The 17234-nt window shown below is 39.9% G+C and overlaps 1 protein-coding gene and 1 non-coding gene across 2 annotated transcripts; both read right to left on the bottom strand.

The window, feature by feature from the left end:
- Positions 1-11565: 11565 nt before the first annotated feature.
- Positions 11566-11973, bottom strand: LOC127137778 (uncharacterized mitochondrial protein AtMg00810-like). The gene has a single exon (XM_051064198.1). The coding sequence runs from the start codon at positions 11971-11973 to the stop codon at positions 11566-11568; it is 408 nt and encodes a 135-aa protein (XP_050920155.1).
- A 4774-nt stretch (positions 11974-16747) lies between these two features.
- LOC127077511 (small nucleolar RNA R71) lies at positions 16748-16854 on the bottom strand. Its single transcript, XR_007787310.1, has one exon. It is a non-coding gene; the product is annotated as a small nucleolar RNA R71 (small nucleolar RNA).
- Between the last annotated feature and the right edge of the window lie 380 nt (positions 16855-17234).

Raw genomic sequence — 17234 nt, 5'->3', positions numbered from 1 at the left:
AAGCCCTTTTCCAAAGCAAGTTAGCTGAGGGAGCCCCTGTAGGTCCCCATGTACTCAAGATGTTTGGGTATGTGGAAAACCTTGAGAGATTGGGTTTTCCCATCGAAAAGGAACTTGCGACTGATTTGATCTTGCAATCGTTGCCAGATAGTTTCAGTCAATTTGTCCTAAATTTCAATATGATTGATATGGACAAATCTCTTCTTGAACTGCTCGCCATGTTAAGAACTGCCGAGCAGAATCTGAAGTCAAAAGGGAAGTCCATTCTGATGATCGGAAATGGAAAGAGACAGAACAAAAGGCCCACCAAGCAGGGTGATAAAGGGAAAGGCAAGGAAGTTGCCAAACCCAGACCCATTGTTGCTGCTTTGAAGCCTAGTGAAGGCATAGCAAAGGCAGGCACCTGCTTCCATTGCGGTAAGACCGGACACTGGAAGAGAAACTGCCCAAAGTACCTGGAAGATACGAAGAATGGAGTAGAGACTTCAACTTCAGGTATTTTTGTTATTGAAATTAATTTATCTGCTTCTGCATCATGGGTATTATATACTGGATGCGGTTCTCACATTTGTACAAATGTGCAGGGGCTAAAAAGAAGTATAGATTTGGCAAAAGGTGAAGTTGACCTACGAGTTGGCAATGGAGCAAAGGTTGTTGCTTTAGCCGTAGGAACTTATGTATTAACTTTACCTAGTGGTTTAATGATTCAGTTAGAGAACTGTTATTATGTACCTGCAATTAGCAGGAATATTATTTCCATTTCTTGTTTGGACAAGTTTGGTTTTTCATTTATAATAAAGAACAATTGTTGCTCAATTTATTTGAATGATATATTCTATGCTACTGCACAAATGAGCAATGGACTGTATGTCCTTGATCTCGAAATGCCTATATATAACATTAATACTAAAAGGATGAAACCTAACGAGTTAAATCCAACTTACCTTTGGCATTGTCGATTAGGCCACATAAATGAGAAACACATTTCCAAGCTCCATAAAGATGGACTTTTGGACTCTTTTGATTATGAATCATATGAGACATGCAGATCTTGTTTAATTGGAAAGATGACAAAGTCTCCATTCACAGGAAAAGGTGAAAGAGCTAATGATCTTTTGGCCCTCATACATACTGATGTATGTGGACCACTGAACATACCAGCCAAAGGCAGTTTTCAGTACTTCATCACATTCACTGATGATTTCAGTAGATATGGTTATGTGTATTTAATGAAACACAAATCAGAGTCCTTTGAAAAGTTCAAGGAATTCAAGAATGAAGTACAAAACCAACTAGGTAAGAATATTAAAACTCTTCGATCAGGTCGAGGTGGTGAGTATTTAAGCCTAGAGTTTGATGACCATCTGAAAGAGTGTGGGATCCAATCCCAACTCATTCCTCCTGGAACACCCCAATAGAATGGTGTATCTGAGAGAAGAAATCGAACCCTGTTAGACATGATCCGATCCATGATGAGTCACGCCGATCTTCCAAACTCCTTTTGGGGACATGCACTATTGACAGCAGCTTACACACTTAACTGTGTTCCATCCAAAAAGGTTGAGAAGACACCATATGAGATATGGAGTGGTAAGAAACCACATATGTCTTACATAAAGATTTGGGGTTGCGAGGTTTATGTGAAACGAAAAATTTCAACTAAGCTTGAGCCCAAATCTGACAAATGCTTATTTGTGGGGTATCCTAAAGAAACAAGAGGGTATTACTTCTACAATCCTTCTGAGGGCAAAGTGTTTGTCGCTCGAACTGGAGTGTTCCTAGAAAAGGATTTTATTTCCAAAGGAACCAGTGGGAGGAAAGTAGAGCTTGAAGAAATTCAAGAATCACAAAGCATCGACACACCTATGGAGGAATTGGAGCAGGAAGCACAAGTGGTTGTGTAAGAGCAACCTGCTCAAGTAGAACAAGACCATCGTAGGTCAGGCAGGATACGTCACCTACCTGAGATATATGGATATCTGATCAAGGTGATGTATTACTCATGGAATCTTCGTTTTGATGAAACAATAAAACAATATGGATTCATCAAGAACAAAGATGAGCCTTGTGTCTACAAGAAGGTTAGTGGGAGCATGATCGTATTCCTGGTATTATATGTAGATGGCATATTACTTATTGGAAACGATATCCCTACCCTGCAACAAGTAAAGTCTTGGGTGGGGAAATGCTTTTCTACGAAGGACCTAGGTGAAGCAGCCTATATATTAGGAATCAGAATCTATAGAGATAGATCATAAAAACTGCTTGGCCTAAGTCAGAGTACATACATAGACAAAGTGTTGAGATGCTTTAATATGCATGATTCCAAGAAAGGATTCATACCTATGCAACATGGCTTGTGTCTATCAAAAACACAATCCCCTTTAACTAAGGAAGAAAGGGATCGCATGAATAAGATTCCATATGCATCTGCAATAGGATCTATCATGTATGCCATGTTATGTACTCGACCAAATGTCTCGTATGCTTTAAGTGCAACGAGTAAGTACCAATCTGATCCTGGTGATGCTCACTGGGTAGCTGTCAAGAATATCCTTAAGTATTTAAGAAGAACTAAGGACTCATTCTTGATATATGGAGGTCAGGAAGAGTTGGCTGTAATTGGATACACCGATGCTAGCTTCCAGACAGATAAGGATGACTTTAGATCGCAATCTGGTTATGTGTTTTGCTGAAATGGTGGCGCTGTGAGCTTGAAAAGTTCAAAGCAAGATACAGTTGCTGATTCTACAACCGAGGCCGAGTATATTGCTGCCTCAAATGCAGAAAAGGGAGTTGTTTGGATCAAAAAGTTCATTAGTGAACTTGGCATAGTCCCTAGCATTGTGGATCCCATTGGTCTCTATTATGATAACAATGGTGCAATCGCACAAGCTAAGGAGCCTAGATCTCACTGACGATCCAAACACATACTTAGGCATTATCATCTCATTCGAGATATAATAGATAGAGGAGATGTGAAAATATGCAGAGTACCTACACTTGACAATATTGCTGACCCACTGACAAAGCCTCTTGCGCAGCAGAAGCATGATGGTCATACTAGATCTATGGGTATTAAGGGTATGCCTGAATGGCTCTAGTGCTAGTGGGAGATTGTTGGTGTAAGCCCTAGAGGCCAATACTTTTGGTACTTGTATCGAATTATTTATTAATAATAAAAGGCTTTTTCTTTATTACGTTTGTTTAGTAAAGTCCCTGGAATAGATAGTCCGTTTAATGTATTAAGTGTGACTTAATCATGAGAACACATTAAACATAAGGACACTATTCTTAAAGTATCCGTAGTCGAGCTTTAGTGTGAAGTGGGATAACATTAAAGCATTAAGACTATTATGTTTGTAGACTGATGATCACATCTCATGGATCATGGATAAAGAGTTATCAAGTCTTAAACATAGGTATGAATATTAAGAGTAGTATTTATACCGGATTGACCCGCTATGAGAATACTATATAGAAAGTTATGCAAAGTGTCATAAGTTATTCTCATGGGGATAATGGTGTATACCACTCTTCGACCTGAAACCATTATGGATCCTAGATGTAGAGTCGAGTGCTTTATTGCTGATCAAACATTGTCCGTAACTGGATAACCATAAAGACAGTTGATGGGTACTCCACGAAGCATGCTGAGGGACATGAGTGACCTAGATGGAATTTGCCCATCCTGCATAAAAGGATAAATGTCTATGGGCCCAATATTGAACTGGACAAGGATGACACGGTTTATGCCTTGTGTTCAATATAGACATAAGGGCAAAAGGGTAATTATACACATAAGTATTATCACAGAAGGAATTGTCAGATCACATGACATTTTTGTGTCTTGGGTAGTAGTGATGTGTTGCTAGATACCGCTCACTGTTTATTATGTTAAATGCGTGATTTAATATAATTGCCAACGTCACGAAAACCTACAGGGTCACACACAAAGGACGGATTGATGAGAGATAGAGTAACTAAGGAATACCGTAAGGTACGGTGCCTTTAAGTGAATTATAGAACATCGTAAGGTACAGTGTACTTGAGTAGAATACGAAATATGGTAAGGTACCATGGGCTTAAGTGATTTTGGGCAAATTATAAGATATGGGCCAAAATACACTTAAGTGGGCTTTTTAGCTTGAAGCCCACACAAGTGGTTCTATAAATAGAACCCTTGTGCAGAAGCATTGATAGCGGTTGCATTATTTTCATTTTCTCTCTCTCTCTCTCTCTCTCACTCAAAGCCTTCATTCGTACCAGCTAGCACTGTGATTGAAGGAATCCGTTCGTGTGGACTGAGTAGAGACGTTGTCATCGTTCAACGTTTGTGATCGCTCCGTGGATCTGCATCAAAGGTTTTGATCGTCACAAGAGATCCGCACCAAAGGCTTCAATCGTCACAAGAGGTAAATATTCTATCACTGATCATGACCATTCGTAAGGATCTCTAAAGGAGAAAATTTTAATTTCCGCTGCGTTTTGGACCGCAATTCTCCTTCAGTTTTTGCACTTCTTCCTTTATCTTGACAGCCATCTCTGGTCTTGTTCTTCTGAGCTTCTGCTTGACCGGAGGACAACCTTCTTTGAGCGGCAAGTGATGTACCACGATGTCTGTGTCAAGCCCTGGCATGTCCTGATAAGACCAAACGAAGATGTCAACATACTCTTGCAGCAATTCAATCAACCCCTTCTTCACATTGTCTTCCAAAGCAACCCCTATCTTGATTTCTCTCTTGGCGTCCTCGGTGCCGAGATTAATCACTTCAACAGACTCTTGATGCGATTGAATGACCCTTTCCTCTTATTTTAATAACCTGGTAAGTTCTTCAGGGAGTTCACAGTCTTCATCACCCTCTTCTTCAGCTTGAAAGATTGGATTTTCAAAGTCGAAGCGAGCGATAGCAGAACCGTTATCAATAGGATCCGGTGATGTGCATCTGCATGAGTGATGGTATGTGCTTATGGGTGTGAAAAAAAAAGAAAAAAAGTGGAAACTAAACAAAACATTGCCATTTTTTTTGAAAAACTGCAAAAATAGAAAGACAGGGAACGAAATATTTGAATGCAAAAAGACGTCCTTTATTTATGATAAAAAATGCAAGTGTCACATAGATGAGCCCTACAATGAGTTATTACGCCCTAACGGAACGTAAGACTTGGATATGCATGAATAAACAAAGAAAATTACTCCTCTAGACAAGTGGCTTGGACAATCTCCTCAGAAGACCAATTATTGAGAACTTCACCCGGGATCCTCGGACGCACCCAGTTATCGATGTCGCAATCACTATCCCCATCTTCATTGTTGACCGCAGAGACTAATTTAACTTCTCCTTCAACCATGTTAATGTTGGCTCCACCATGCTGGGGCATGGGATTGTTGACGACATTAGGAGCTGGTGCAAAGTTAACGGCCTTCGAATCAATGAGGTCCTGAACTACGTGCTTAAAAGCTTTGCAGTTCTCAATATTGTGGCCAGGTGCCCCAGAGTGGAAGCTACACCTAGCGTTGGCATCATAACCCACCGGAAGCCTACCAACGGGAGGAGCCAGAGTGCACAACTGCACAAGTTGTTGTTGTTGATGACTAGAAAGCAACTGAGCGTACGACATTGGAAGAGTGTCGAAACGCCGGTCCATCGTCCTTGGCCTTGGTTGATAGGAGGGTCTGTTACCCGGTTGTTATGGTTGGTACTGAGCTGGTTGACGTTGTGGTTGTTGTTGTTGTAGTGGTGCTGCAGCTGGAATGGTCACAGCCGCAACATACGATTGCTGATGATAGTTCTGAAAGTTATTCCTCCGGTTATCCCTGTTCTGATAAGAAGATATGGAACTTGCATCCCCTTCTCTCCTCTTCTGTCCCTGAATGAACGACTTCTTCACCCCTGATGAGGATCCACCTCCACTCTGGGTCTCGTATGTCCTTAGGTAATTCTCCACCCTCTCTTCGGTAGAGACTACATCAGCAAAATTAGAGGCATTGCCACCCACCAGGCGCTCCAAATAAGGTCCTGGCAGAGTGTTCATGAACATGTTAGTTATTTCCTTCTCCAACATAGGAGGTTGAACATGGGAAGCTGTTTCTCTCCAGCGTTAAGCGTATTCTCTAAAGCACTCATTGCTTTTAAGAGACAGATTTTGAAGTTGAGTTCTGTCCGGAGCCATGTCTGCATTATACTGATACTGCTTCACGAAAGCCTCAGCCAAATCCCTCCAGCAACGGGTGTGGGCTCTGTCCAGCCTCATATACCATTCCAGGGATGCCCTAGCTAGGCTGTCCTGAAAAAAGTACATAAGCAACTTTTCGTCATCGGAGTATGCAACCATTTTACGGAAATAGGCTTGCACATGGGTCTTCGGGCAAGAGTTGCCATTGTATTTGTCAAATATCGGGACCTTGAATTTCGGTGGCACTCTCACACTTGGGACCAGCCCCAAGTCAGCAACATCTACTCCCAGAGAATTCTGTCCTTCCACTGCCTTCAACCTCTCTTCCAATATTCTAAACATGGGGTCCACACCATGACCTATACCAAAATCTTCCTACAGCAGGGGGAACTGATCGTCCTGATCATCATGAACGGGTTGTTGACCGGAGGTGACATGTAGGATTGGGATAGGCCCTGGTCCATTGGGTCCATTAGCCTCTCCAGCTGGAGGATCAGTCACCGTCTCTGGTTGAGCAGGGGGATTCCTCTGTATCATCTGCCTGAGCTCTTGCTGTCCCTGAGCCACCCCTTGAACCACATCCATGAATTGATTCATGCGGATTTTCATCTCGGCGAACTCTGCCTGTAGGCTTTCCATTACTCTCTGTTGGTTTCTGCGGGTACCGTACCGGTGAATGCCTGGGTCAGCTACCCTGCTGATGGAACACCAAACAAACTGAGAACACTGTGGCGGTACCTGTTATGCAAGACATGCTAATGAATATGTAAATGCAATGACATGTTTATCAATTCCAAAGGTATCCTACCCCCTTGATCCCAGTCTCTCAATAGATAAACGATGTAAAAAAAAATACTAAGCCGTTGATGAGAACCAAGAAAATTCCGACTAGAATCAAGTAGAAGATATAAACCCCACAGAAATGGATAAACATGTGTGAATGATTATGAATGCAAAATGATGTGATGCAAAATGATATGAATGCAGTGCAGTGGCATGGGAATCAGGATCGCTGTATCTGCTTGAACATCTGTCAGGTTGCACTGTCTGGAGAGAAATTAAGAGCACACCAAACAAAGGTCATGGGATAGATCATGTTATCCTTAATATCAACCACCCATTTTGGTGGATTATGGTTTACACCTTATCAACATCCAAGTTTCATTGATATTAAGGATACCTGATCGGATCAACCATGAATCAAGGGTTTGTTGCAAGTCACGAGCATGGAGTTTAGGTTAAGAACCACCCAAAAGGAGTATACTAAGGTTTAAACCTGCCAAACATGTTCTACAAAAGGTTCCCATAGTCATAATCCCATCTTTCGGATATTATCGGAGGAACGACTACTCGTATTCCAAAAATATTCTCAAGAGAGACTCTTATGAGTGTAGTATCGCGTAACAATCGTATCAAATCTTACACTTGAACGACTTTCGCACTACGTCCTACGAATAGGCCAAGATGGGTTTGGTAAACTAAGGTCCTCGACTTCTAAGGTCTATATTGGAAAAAGTAATGTCTAACCACAACTTACTTGTGTGACATTATTGATCTCAACATGACCTCCACCAAGTGAATGGGCTTGCAAGTCAACTTGCTAAGGAATAACTCCACACAAGTCGACAAGACTATGCCATTCTCCTATCCTAAGTGCACTCGAGTTCGGGTATAGAACTCATCTCACAAAGATCACCAAGCAGCCATAGCCAACCAACAGATACAGCAATGATATGTACACAATGCAATAAGGTAAAGTAGGTAAATAAATAACTGTACAAAAGCATGAACACCCAATAAACAAACAAACTACAAAAGCTAGGAGGGACTCGCTTAGGGAAACCGGGTCCCCAGCAGAGTCGCCAGTTGTCGCAACCTGAAAAATATAGTGTGCGAAAAAACAACCGGCGAAAGAAAATGACAGAAGAGTCGCCACCGTGCGTTATTTATCCCAAAGGAGGGAAAGGAAACGCTCGAAGTAAACCTGAAAAGAGGAAAGGAAAAGACAAGGTCTCGCAACCAAATCTTGGGTTCGGGAGTCGGTTATACGAAGGGAAGGTATTAGCACCCCTACGCATCCGTAGTACTCTACGGGATCCACTTTTGTAGTTCTTGTCTAAAGGGTGTGAGTTTATCTTGTGCTGTTTACTAAAAAAGGGGTTAAATGAAAATGACTCGCGCGGATGACGCATCCACTGCATACGTATCTCATCTGAATATGAGAATCAGAGTCTTCGTAGCTCGGCTGACCTATGGGTTTGGGGGATGTGTGCTCGCTAAGACATCGCGTCTTATGCCTACGTATCTCATCTGGAATGAGAATCAGAGCAAGCCGTAGTTCGGCTAACTACGGGGTTATGGATTGGGTTTTGGACGAATGATGTTACTACGCAATCTACCGGATGCTCGACCTTTGGAGACTTACTCACCTGTAGTAGAAGGAGTAAACGTGTGTTTAGGAGAAGAAAAATTAATGAAGGGTTAGGGTTTGGGATGCTCATGCAAAAGGAGTCCTGGACGAAGGAACCTGTAAAAAAAAATAAACACACAAAAACATTGCCTCCTATCGTGGTCTTCCAGCTAGGAAAGCAGTAAAATGCGGGAAAAATGTAAAAGGTATCACACGGATGAAGATCCGAGGTAACAACAATTAAAGGAACGATAAACCCTGAGATCCCTCCAAGCTAACATCATCAAAGAAAGTGGGTCAGTACAGGTAACCGGAATGAACCTCCAGGGGGTATCCCACAAATAAAATGGAAAACCACGCAAGTTATCCCTGCAAAAGTCATGTGAGCCCTCACAAAAACTCAACAAACAGGTTAGAGACAAAAAAATAGGGTAATCAGGGTTGCCCCCAAATCAAAATGTAACCACATGAATCATGCCATTAAAATTCACAAAAAAGACATGCATCAAAAGGGTATCAAATTCACCCATAATACCTCAAACATTCAGAGTATTCAAATTCAAAGCTCAAAGGTAATGGGAATAAGGGCAAACCTGATTGGAGAGCTTGATTGAAATTGAGTTGCACCCGTGAGGTTTACAAAACAATCTTTAGGGTTTATGTGAGGCAGAGGTGATTCTGTGCAGTTGAGTTCCCTTCAAGGTTTGGAGGCTGCTCTGAACTCCGTTAGCTCTTCTCTCACAATCTTTTTCCAGCTAGGGTAATAGGAATAGAATGGCCTTTTATTTCATGAAACTCTGAATTTATAACTGATTTTTGTGGATTTGTGGGCTCAAATGAGAGAGGTCCAAGTCCAAGATTTTTTCTTTTATTTATTTATTTATTTTGTTTATTTTGTTTATTTTTTGTTTTTTTTGTTTTTTTTCAAAACATGTGGGCTTCGCCTAACGAGCATGACAACTCATGAACAAACCTTTGCTCCTTCAAGATTAACGTTTTGACTGACGAATAGACCCCTATTGGAAGTAACTCAAGTCTTTCCCTTGTGTTGACTGATCATCTAAATAGAGCCCACAAAGTGTCCTGGATAATGTTCAAGCTTCTTGGATCCGATTCCGATTGCCATGATGAAATGCAAATGCTAAATGACCTAAAAATGAATGCATGCATGAGGTGTAAAGCGTTTGCTTCCAGAAAAAATAAAGGGTAAATTTTGGGGTATTACACTTTCATAGCAAGGTCCAAAGTGTATGACAGTCTTCATCAACTCAGCAGCTTCTATCAGTTCCATGACCTCCTTACACTTAAGGGTATCCTTCCCCAATTCCCTTTCCAAGGTTATCCTCCTCTAAATGACATACTTCTATCTTTCTGCATTCTTCACATAATGTAAAGAAGCATTGTCCAGTGGAGCTTTGGGCCTAGCATCACGAGGTTTCTTGTTAGCAGATATTTTTATAGGGGTGATGTCATGGACATCCTTTTTAACATCAAACTCGGATTCACTAGAAGAGACAACTTTCCTCTTTCTAGTAGGGGTAACAACTTTACTCCATGATCTTTTGGGTCCAACAGGAGATTTTCTTGTGGAGCTTCTAGACGGAGTACCTTTCAAACCACCATTTTTTCTCTTCACTTCCCTGGAGGGAGAATCTTCAAATACAACAGTCTTTCCTTTACGTCTCTGCAGTCTCTTGGCAATACTAGGAGTGACAATATTTGTAAGGGGTTCTTCATCAAAAGTTAGTTCTTCAACATTGACAACAAGATCAACTTTCTTTTTACTTCTTCTCTCACAAGCAACATGTTCAGGAACGCTTTTCTCAGCTTTTTCACTAGAGTCATTGTCAAGGCTTGGTTCTTTTTCTAAAGATGTTTGAACATCTAGCAAAACATCTGAGTTTACTTCCTTAAAAACAGACGCAACAAACTTCTTAAGTTCCTTACCAGTTGCACTTATTTTTGCTTCCGTGGGATTTTTGGTGCCGTCAGCATGCATACTAGGGTTTCTTAATTCAGACCCTTTAGACCTAGATTCTTCTTCAACATGATTTTTATCTTTACTGGGGATTATAGGTTCAGAAGACTTACTAGAAGTCTTGACAATTTTTGACACAGAAGGTGTAGCTTTCTTCTGAGGAGGAGGATGAACCATGGATAGAGGGACAACATCCAAAACCAGATCTGTCAGGTTGATCATTTGAAATAGTTAGTTTGCCCTAGACGTTGGGGAGGAAGATCCACCGGTTTCAGTTGGGAAATGCATGTCAGTGGGTGAAGATTGTTGAGGCATGTTAGTTGACACTTGAGGCAGATGGAATTGGAAAAGGTTTTTGAGAGAGAAAGAGAGAGAGAGAGAAAGTGAAAGGGGGAGAGAGGGAGAGAGAGAGAGAGAGAGAGAGAGAGAGAGAACATATATGTCTAGAAGAGAATGAGGCGTTTGAGTGGAAAAGGTAGTGTAGTTTTGTCCAAAAGGATACACAATGAGGTAAGGTGTTTAGGTAAGCGTGTCCAATGTAATGATGAGAGATATGCTCTTGTCTAACACACTTAATTAGTTGTAATTGCTATAAATGCTCATTAACACAAATCCTAAGTTTTCCTCTTAATTTTTCAAATGGACTTGCATCCAAGGCTTTGGTAAAAATATCTGCAAGTTTATTCTCTGTGCTAATATGCTTAAGTGTTATAACTTTGTCTTCAACAAGTTCTCTGATAAAATGATGTCTGATGTCAATGTGTTTAATTCTACAGTGTTGAATTAGATTTTTTGAGATATTAATAGCATTCAAGTTGTCACAGAATAATGTTATGACATCTTGTGTGACATTGTATTCTGTCAACATTTGTTTCATCCATATTAGTTGAAAGCCGATGCTGCCGGCTACTATGTACTCAGCTTCATTAGTGGATAGGGATACACAATTTTGTTTCTTGTTGAACCATGAAATCAAATTGTTTCCCAAAAAGAAACATCCTCAAGAGGTACTCTTCCTATCATCAGCACTACCAGCCCAACCAGCATCACAATATCCTACTAACATCGAATTTGAATCATGGGAATATAACATTCCATACTCACCCGTGCCATTCACATACTTTAGAATCCTCTTTACTTGATTGATGTGACTCACTTTGGGTTCTGCTTGATACCTAACACATATACCAACATCAAAAGTTATATCTGGTCTGCTTGCTGTAAGGCATAGAAGGCTGCCAATCATGCTTCTATATAAGCTCTGGTCAATACTTAAGCCTTTTTCATCTTTAGATAACTTTAAGTGAGTAGGTGCAGGAGTTATTTTCTGACTAGCATTCTCCAATCCAAATTTCTTCATAATACTCTTAGCATATTTGCTTTGACACAGAAAGACAGAGTCGTCCATCTGTTTGACTTGAAGCCCAAGGAAGTATGTCAGTTCTCCTACCAAACTTATTTCAAACTCAGATTTGCATTTGCTTGACAAAATGTTGGACCATCTCATCCGACATCCCTCCAAACACAATGTCATCCACATAGATCTGAGCTATCATAAGTTTTCCATCCTTTTCTTTGAGAAAGAGAGTTTTATCAATTCCACCCTTTCTATATCCATGATTAATGAGAAACTCAATCAACCTTTCATGCCAAGTTCTTGGGGCTTATTTTAAACCATACAATGTCTTCTTTAATTTGTACACATGATTTGGGAATGTAGGATCAATAAACCCTTTTGGTTGTTCAACATACACATCTTCATTTAAATAGCCATTTAGGAAGGCACTTTTAACATCCATTTGGAACAATTTGAACTTTAAAAGACATGTCATGCCAAGTAACAATCTGATAGACTCCAAGCGGGCAACTGGAGAAAATGTTTCATCAAAGTCTACTCCTTCCATTTAGGTATACCCTTGAGCAATAAGTCTAGCTTTATTTCTGGTAACAACCCCTTGTTCATCAGACTTGTTCTTGTACAACCATCTAGTGCCAATAACATTTGTTCCTATAGGTCATGGAACTAAATCCCACACCTCTTTTCTTTTGAATTGCCCAAGTTCATCTTGCATAGCATTAATCTAGAACTTATTAGTCAAGGCTTCCTTGATATTCTTGGGTTTAAATTTAGAGACAAAACAGACATTTGACACAACTTCCCTTGATCTGGTGATAATTCCTTCATTTAAATTTGCTATAATAAGCTCCTTATGGTGATCTTTCTAAATTCTGATGGAAGGCCCTTTGTTAGTTGAATCATTCTCTGTAGGTTCAGTATTACTATTTGTGTCTGCAACATCTTATGGGATATCATTCATTGATGTTTCAACATCATTTGTGACATCAACTTCGTTAGTTGAGTCCTCCACTACAATGTTTATGGATTCCATCATTACCTTGGTTCTGGAGTTGAAGACTCTATATGCTCTACTGTATATAGAGTACCCTAGAAAAATTCCCTCATCATTTTTAGGATCCATTTTTCTCCTCTGCTCACGATCTGCCATAATATAACATTTACTTCCAAATACATGGAAATAGTTCGCAATTGGCTTTCTTCCTTTCCATAGTTCATACAATGTGGCAGAAGTGCCAGATCTGATAGTCACTCTATTAAGAATATAGCAGGCAGCGTTCATGGCTTCAGCCCAAAAATGATATGGTAGTTCCTTAGCATGAAGCATGACCCTGACACATTCTTGAGTGGTTATAGTTTTGCGCTCAACCACACCATTCCGTTGCGGGGTGATGGGTGAAGAGAACTCATGACTAATTCCTTTAGAGGTGCAGAATTCCTTAAACTTTTTGTTCTCAAATTCCTTCCCATGGTCACTTCTAATCCTGACAATGCCACAATCCTTCTCTCTTTTAATCTTTTGACAGAGTTCTTTAAACACTTCAAACACTTCTGACTTTTCTATAATGAAGTTCACCCATGTGAACCTAGAGAAGTCATCAATAACAACATAAGCATACCTCTTTCCTCCTAGACTTTCAACTTACATAGGTCCCATCAAGTCCATATGAAGTAGCTCAAGAATTTTTGAGGTGGTCAGATGTTGAACCTTCTTCTCGGACATCTTTGTTTGCTTCCCGATTTGACATTCACCACAGATTCTTTCTTCATCAATTTTTAGTTTAGGAATTCCTCTGACTACTTCCTTTGATATAACCTTTTTCATACCTTTCAGATGTAAGTGGCCAAGCTTTTGATGCCATAACTTAGTATATTCCTTTTTTGACATTAGGCAAGTGAAGAGATAATCTGTTTCTCGAGGAGTCCACGGATAGTAGTTATCTTCTGATATGGCTCCCTTCAGATAGCTTCATCCTTCTCATTTGTTACCATACATTCAGATTTATTGAAGTTTACTTTGAGACCTTGATCACAAAGTTGGCTAATACTTATAAGATTAGTAGTCAGTCCTTTAACAAGTAGAACATCATCTAGATTAGGCAGTCCTAGATAGTCCAACTTTTTAATCCCCTTTATTTCTCCTTTTGATCCATATCCAAAGGTGACATAGCTAGTGGAATATGACTTAATATTCACCAAAAATTTATTGACATCAGTGATGTGTCTAGAGCAGCCACTATCAAAATACCAGTCCTCTCTAGCAGATGCTCTGAGGCAGGTGTGAGCTATGAGTCCTGACATACTATTTTTGGGAATCCATCTTTTTTTTTGGCTTCACCGTGGTTTGATTTCGTTTGAGTTATGAAGAAGGTTTAGGATAGCCATACAATTTGTAGCAATAAGGTTTTATATGACCAGACTTCCCACAACGATGACACTTCCATCTTTGGGTCTTGCTTCCTGAGTAAACCTCTTGATACCCTTGCTAATGTTGGGACATTTGATTTGACATATGTCATTCCCATTGTCTTTTAGATGGAACAAAGTTCATTACATACCCCCTTTCCTTTGTTCATTGATAACGCGAAAATACATCGTATATTTCCCTTGATTTACACTCAAAAATCGTAACACTTTCATTTATAATCCGATTATTCCGTAAGTGTTTGAGTTATTTTTGTAGGTATTTCAATCCCCATGCTTAAATGAGAAAAGTATAGAAAAGGAAGGAAAATAAGAAGAAACAGAAGAGAAAGCAGCAGAAAAATAGAAAAACAGAGAATACAAACTTTGTGAATGTGACGACCGTCACAAAGCATGTCACGACCGGCACGCCCAACCTGTCACGACCGTCACAGGCCCATCACGAACGTCACGTGGCCAAAATCAGCACCTTGAAACAGTCAACAGAAGTGATCCAAGAGACCCTAAATTCTCGTTGTCCAGCCACTTGCCCGTGATTTCCTCACTCAACCAAGTCATCCTTGTTTCTCTCAACTGCCAAGACCTAATGGGGGATATAAAAAGACGGAACTTGGAAACCTAGGGGGACGCTTAATTTTTCTCTAGCTTTGAAGACCTTTTTCTCTCTGCATTTTTTTCACAGCAATTTTATTTTTGTCTTTTACTTTTCTTCAGCAACATTAATTTTCTTTTACCGCTCAGAGCTTTGATTTTCCCTTTTCCTTTCCGCCTTTCATTTAGCCAAAGTAGTAGTTTCCTACACTGGGGAACTACTATAATTTATTTAATTTAGTTTAAGCTATTATTTCGAAGAAGCAGAATCCTATCAACCTGTGGAAGACTGCTCAAGTACTTCAATATTCGACGTATTCTATTAATCCAATTTCCAGGTTTTTATTCAATTGTTATTGCTTTATTATTATTGTAATCATGTCTATTTTATTATTGATCTGTTTATGTTCGTTCGTGTTTGCATTGTTTAACATGTCCGGCTAAATTACCGGTATCAGTATGTAACAATTTAATTAGACGGGATTTAATAATAATCAGTGTAAAATTTCTTTCCTCAAACAATCTTTTTGGCTGTGGTTTTTAATTTAAATTTAATTAACTTTGTCAAAAGAGTGAGAAGCTATTTAATACGATTTTGCCACGAGAGTGGGAAATTAACTAAGGTGAGAACCAACAATCGCGAGAGCGTGAGGGTCGAACTGGATAGTAAAAACTAGGCATTGATTTTAAAAACAGCGAGAGCACTTTAAAAGCAATTAGAACTTATTTATTTTCAAAAAGTATTTTTAACTTCAAATGGGACAGCGAGAGCGTACATTCTGACTTAAAGGTATAGTCTGAATCAACAATCACGAGAGTGTGAGATAAAGCCTTTTAAATAAGTATTTTCTACTGAAAGATATTTGGTACTTAAATTATACACCGGTGACTTATCGAATCCCTGACGATTAATGCGTTGCATACTGATATCCTTCTATTAATATTTTCTTAAAACTTAACTTCCCTTAGATTTAATTCTCTTCAACCAAACTTCTAAAAATCATTCCTTAGCTAAACATAGTAATGTCGGTCAAATTAGTTTGACCATCGGTCCTTGTAGGTTCGATATCTTTTAAAACTAAAATGACTGGACTGTGCACTTGCAGTCAAGTACCCGATAGACTATATTCTATATACAATCACGAGACGTGTCAAGTTTTTGGCGCCGTTATCGGGGACCTGATTTAGTCAAATAGTGCGATTCTTTTGTTGCACAGTATAGACTAAGGTAAAAACTAATCTCCTTTCCCTTATTTCCCCCGATTGTATGCCAAGTACTCACTCACAAGGCGATAATTTAGCACCACCAATCGCTGAATTAGAGTGTTTCTTATATTTAAGACGTCGAATACTAGAGTACCAACAAAGGTACAATATTACCGATATCTTCTTTCGTATGGTTGAACCAGTTGAAAAACCAACCATGGCTGCAGTAGGACCACATAATCATCCTCTTAAGTTCTACGCTACCCCGTCCCAACAAGAACCTCACATCAGCATTGTTGGCCCTGCTATCAATCAAAACGATTTCGAGCTGAAACCCTCATTATTATCAGCCGTCCAACAACATCAATTTGCTGGAAATCCTACGGACGACCCTAATGAACATTTGAACAAGTTTGTGCAGTACGCAGACACTGTGAAGGCGAATGGTGTATCTCAAGATGCGATAAGATTACGTCTCTTTCCTTTCTCACTAAGAGACAGAGCTTGGGCTTGGTTTAAATCCTTGCCATCCAACTCAGTTATAACATGGGAAGAACTGAAGAACGTTTTCTTATCCCGATATTTTCCGCCAAGCAAAACTGCTATGGTGAGAGCTCAAATCAATGAATTTCGACAAAAAGATGTAGAATCTCTCTACGACACGTGGGAGAGATACAAAGACATGATGAGGATATGTCCACATCACGGTCTCAAAGACTGGGTGATCATTCACACATTTTATAATGGGCTTATGTATAACATAAGACTGACAGTAGACATTGCCGCGGGCGGTGCACTTATGGACAAGCCATACAATGAAGCCTATCAACTCATTGAAAATATGGCCCAAAACCATTGCCAATGGGGAGGTGAAAGAACTCCAGTAGAAAAGTCCCAAACAAAAAGTGGAATGTACAAAATCAGTAGCCTTGACCACGTCCATACGAAGGTAGATGCCCTTGTTCAAAAGTTAGACAATTTGACCATACCACCCACAGCCACCGTGACTGCCGTGACTCCAAATTGTGAGTTATGTGGAACCCCTGGACACACTGCACCAGAATGCCAGATATTAGCAGGAGTCCTAACCG

This window comes from Lathyrus oleraceus, chromosome 4, assembly GCF_024323335.1.
Source record: "Lathyrus oleraceus cultivar Zhongwan6 chromosome 4, CAAS_Psat_ZW6_1.0, whole genome shotgun sequence".
Taxonomy (NCBI): Eukaryota; Viridiplantae; Streptophyta; class Magnoliopsida; order Fabales; family Fabaceae; genus Lathyrus; species Lathyrus oleraceus.
The sequence above is the reverse complement of the archived record's forward strand: the minus strand, read 5'-3'. Positions and strand labels throughout refer to the sequence as shown.

Excerpts from the sequence above, each read along its gene's own strand:
- LOC127137778 (XM_051064198.1), bottom strand. The coding sequence starts at position 11,973 with ATGGACGACTCTGTCTTTCTGTGTCAAAGCAAATATGCTAAGAGTATT.